Source organism: Psammomys obesus, unplaced genomic scaffold (genome assembly GCF_907164565.1).
Source record: "Psammomys obesus unplaced genomic scaffold, mPsaObe1.curated_primary_1811, whole genome shotgun sequence".
Taxonomy (NCBI): Eukaryota; Metazoa; Chordata; class Mammalia; order Rodentia; family Muridae; genus Psammomys; species Psammomys obesus.
The window spans coordinates 23277654-23281511 of record NW_026585895.1 but is presented as its reverse complement, the minus strand read 5'-3'; the positions used below and the strand labels follow the sequence as shown (position 1 = coordinate 23281511).

Sequence of the window (3858 nt, the reverse complement as noted above, 5' to 3'; positions counted from 1 at the left end):
ACACACACACACACACACACACACACACACACACACACACACACACAGAATACACATCTAGAGTGTCTGGGGGAGGAATTCTAACAGGCTAACTAAGGTGTTGTAGACTTAAGCAAGATAGTATACACTGCAGTAACAAAGGCTCCGATTACAACGCTGCCGACACTGTAACCTTTCTTTTGACCCTCCTATAAACGTATTAGGGTAGACACTATTACCATCTTTCTCTTAATCAGAAAGAAACAGAGATGGAGAAATTAACTTTTCTAAAACCATACAGTGGGGTCTTAGCTTGAATACGGCTCAGTCGCGGGTACTCTACATACTAGGCTATCCGATCGCACAGTTTCTCGTGGCGATTAGTCTCATATTCCGTGAAGACTAGCTTTGTTTGGGGGGTAGAGATGGAGCCTAGAGTCTCATGCAGGCTAGCAGAACAGTAGCTGCTTCCATAGTCGGGCAGTTCCGATCTTAATATTTACTTCATCCAAACTATTCATGGCTTCCCACACCTAGAGAGTAAGTGAAAAGTCTTGAGCTTAAAATTTTAAGTGGTGGTTTTACTATGTCTTTGGCCTTATGTTTCATAACTCGTTGCTGTATAACTTACCCTCTAGAACCTTGATCCAGAAATCTCTCAGGTCTGTCCTGTGATTCCTTGACTCCACGTGTTTTCAAACTTAAACAATTCTACCATCTTTTGAATTAGAGGTGGAACAGTACTTCCTCTATGGATGTCTCTGATAACTCATAATCAATCTTCCTGGCTTTAACTATTAGAGTGCTTTTTTTTTTTTCCAGACGAGTTTCTCTGTGTAGCCTTGAGTGTCCTGGACTCACTTGTAGACCAGACTGGCCTCGAACATTGACCTGTTGGAAACTAATATCTATTGAGATACTAAAAGTATTGATTTACAAATATTTATGTGGAAAGTTCTCCAGGGGAAGATGTAAGTTAAAAACTAAAAGACTGGGCTTAGAGAGAGACCCAGTGTTTAAGAGGCTGGCTGCTTGTCTACAGGACATGGGTTCAATTCCCAGCACCCACATGTTGGGTCACAACCATTGTTAACTCCAGTCACAGGAAATCTGAAACCCTCTTCTTTTTTAAAAGTTTTATTTATTTTATGTATATGAGTGTTTCATTTTCATGAATACCAGAAGAGGGAGTCAGATTCCATTAAAGATGGTTGTAAGTCACCATGTGGTTGCTGGGAATTAAACTCAGGACCTCTAGAAGACTTGCCAGTGCTCTTAACTGCTGAGCCATCTCTCCAGCCCTTGAAACTCTCTTGCCTCTTGTGAGTCAACCCTCTGATGTGGTGTTTGCAGAGACCCCCACAGACATGCACGCAGGTAAAACATACACAAAATATAAAATAAAGGACTGTAAACACTCACACACAAAATAGTTGGATGACTCCAGTTAACAGTGGAAAGTGTTGGTGTTGGGAAGTAAGGCAAGATCCTCTACATTTCTCTTACTGTACTCATAGATTTATTGCAACAGAAAATGCTAGAGTAAAAATAGGTGTGATTAATTGATGAAATATAAATCAGATTGGAACTGATCAGGGAATGGGTGACAATTACCAGTGATTTAGTTGTTCAATTTGTAAACTAGTGACACTTTGCCTATTGTTTTTGGAGTTGCCTATTGTTTTAGGAATTAATCTTGGATTAGACTTTTATAGTAATGAAAATGAAGAAGAAGGAGGAGGAGGAGGAGGAGGAGGAGGAGGAGGATGGGCTGGCAAGATGGCTTAGTAGATAAAGGCATCTACTGCCAAGCCTGATGATCTGAGTTCAGCCCGAGACCTGCATGACCTTTCAAAAGTTATCCTCTGCCACACATCCTCTATGACATACTTCCACGTGTGTGTGCGCACATACACACTATAAAAACCAAACCAAACCCAAATTTATGTGGCTTTTTAAGACAGGGTCTCTAAGTAGTTCAAGCTGGTCTCCAGATTCCTATATAGCCCAGGCTAGCCTACAACTCATAACCCTTCTGATGCGGCCTCTCTCTGAGTGCTGGGACCACAGCCATGTCTGGTAACACTTTCCTGAGGTGTCTCATACCATTTCACATGCCACTGGTACTCAACCCTCTTCAGTTTAGTGAAGACTCTCTTTGGCCTGATATCTAGATTGATAGATGGATTGTACAAACGATCCTGGGACCTTCTGGGAAGAAAGAGCCTGAGCCCTCTCACACATCCTTCAGATGCAGAAGAAATCTACTGCCTCCTTTGACGGAACATCATAGACAAGAAATAAAGAAAGAATGCATAGTTTAGGTTGCCAACCTAAGCTTCCGTAGAGCCTGAAGATTATTCTTCGCTGGTTCTAGTTTGTGGCTGAAGCCATGGGCATCTCTGAAATTGGCCAACCAGGCACAGATCTGTGCACTGCGACCCAGAGTGGCACGTGTGAGGATGAACTAAGAGGGCTGACAGCTTTGCTATCAGAACTTCAGGAATCCATGAAGGCCCAAAAGAACAGCATTCCAACAATGGGCCTACACTCCCCAGAGATGCAATGTGGCAACAATTGTGAACTGTGAACAAGATGGCTGATTTCTTGTGCCTGGATTGTTCTGGATTGATCAATCCCCTGTGACTCAGGGACCAAGAGTAGGGAAAGATTTAAAAGAGAATAAAACTTTCTCAAAACTAAGGTGAGGTTGGCCTCCAACAATAACTGCACCCCTGAAAACCTCACACGATACATGTCAACTTTTAAATGACCATCCCATGTCATCTTATGTTGATCTGTTGTGATCACTTGAGTTATACTAGGCATTAAGAAAACATTAAGGGAGAATTGAAGGAAGTGATCAAGGGTGGAGGGAATTTGGGGCCAAGAAAACAGATTTGCAGGGTGGGGTAGGGGAGGGGCGAGCTGTTGCAGGGGTTACTCACTGGGTTGATGTGTGTTCCAGTGTGTGTACTGTACTGGCTCAGCGCCCTGCCCCACGGTCTTCCAAGTGTACTCTCCTGTATTGTTTTGGTCTTGAAGAGCTATCCAAAAATCCTTTGTTTCTGTCACACTGCTGATCAAACTGGTAATGAAAGCCTGTTCAAACCTTGAAAAAAAATTGTTATACTAAGTTTCTGGACAATAAAAACATCATTAAAGCGCAATGAAGTGCATAGAATGGACCCAGGGTAAGCATTTCTTGGTAATTCTCTAGAACTCAGAACCAGAAAATGCACAAGGGCCTTTGTATTTGTTAATAGATGTCACACGTCAGTGCAACTCCAGAAGTCCTTGAGTAGAGAGAACATGACTCCCGAAGATTTAACTCTTGTAACTGTTCCAAGGACCAAAGTCCAGGTCTGACTTCGCAAAGAAATGGCAGCCTCCACATACACAGCAATGCACCCCTTGGAGAAAAATGCTATCTTATATTTAGGCTCCACACCATACACTGTACCATCTTACGCATGGGTTAGGAGAGATGGAAGGGAGCAGGGAAGACATTTTACTTTCTGAGTGTGCATTTTCCACCTTGGAGCACGCGTGTGCCCTCTCCCTGCACTTGCTTAGTAAGGAAGGAAGTGGAGGAACAATTTTATGCCTCCCAAATCAGTCTGTTCACACACATATGCTGTCTTTCGCTTATTCAAATGTGTTCAAACGCGTATTTTCACTGAAGATAAATTTCAACAAATCCAAGGGATTCTACCCACTAACATTTTCCCCAAGCAGCTGAATGAATTTGCTCCCAATGATTATTGGCAATGCTCCCTTTCAAATATAAACACATCCAAGGCAGATGTAGACAACTTGTATATTCATGCTTACACACACACACACACACACACACACACACACACACACACACACACA

General features: G+C 42.6%; 1 protein-coding gene across 1 annotated transcript in view; it reads right to left on the bottom strand.

Moving 5' to 3' along the window:
* The window catches only part of Pla2r1 (phospholipase A2 receptor 1), a 109176-nt gene that overhangs the window by 47862 nt on the left and 57456 nt on the right, over positions 1-3858 (bottom strand). Inside the window, exon 11 of the mRNA XM_055600586.1 lies at positions 2928-3091. Within this exon, the coding sequence (XP_055456561.1) occupies positions 2928-3091 (164 nt within the window). The remainder of the gene's footprint in view (positions 1-2927; positions 3092-3858) is intronic.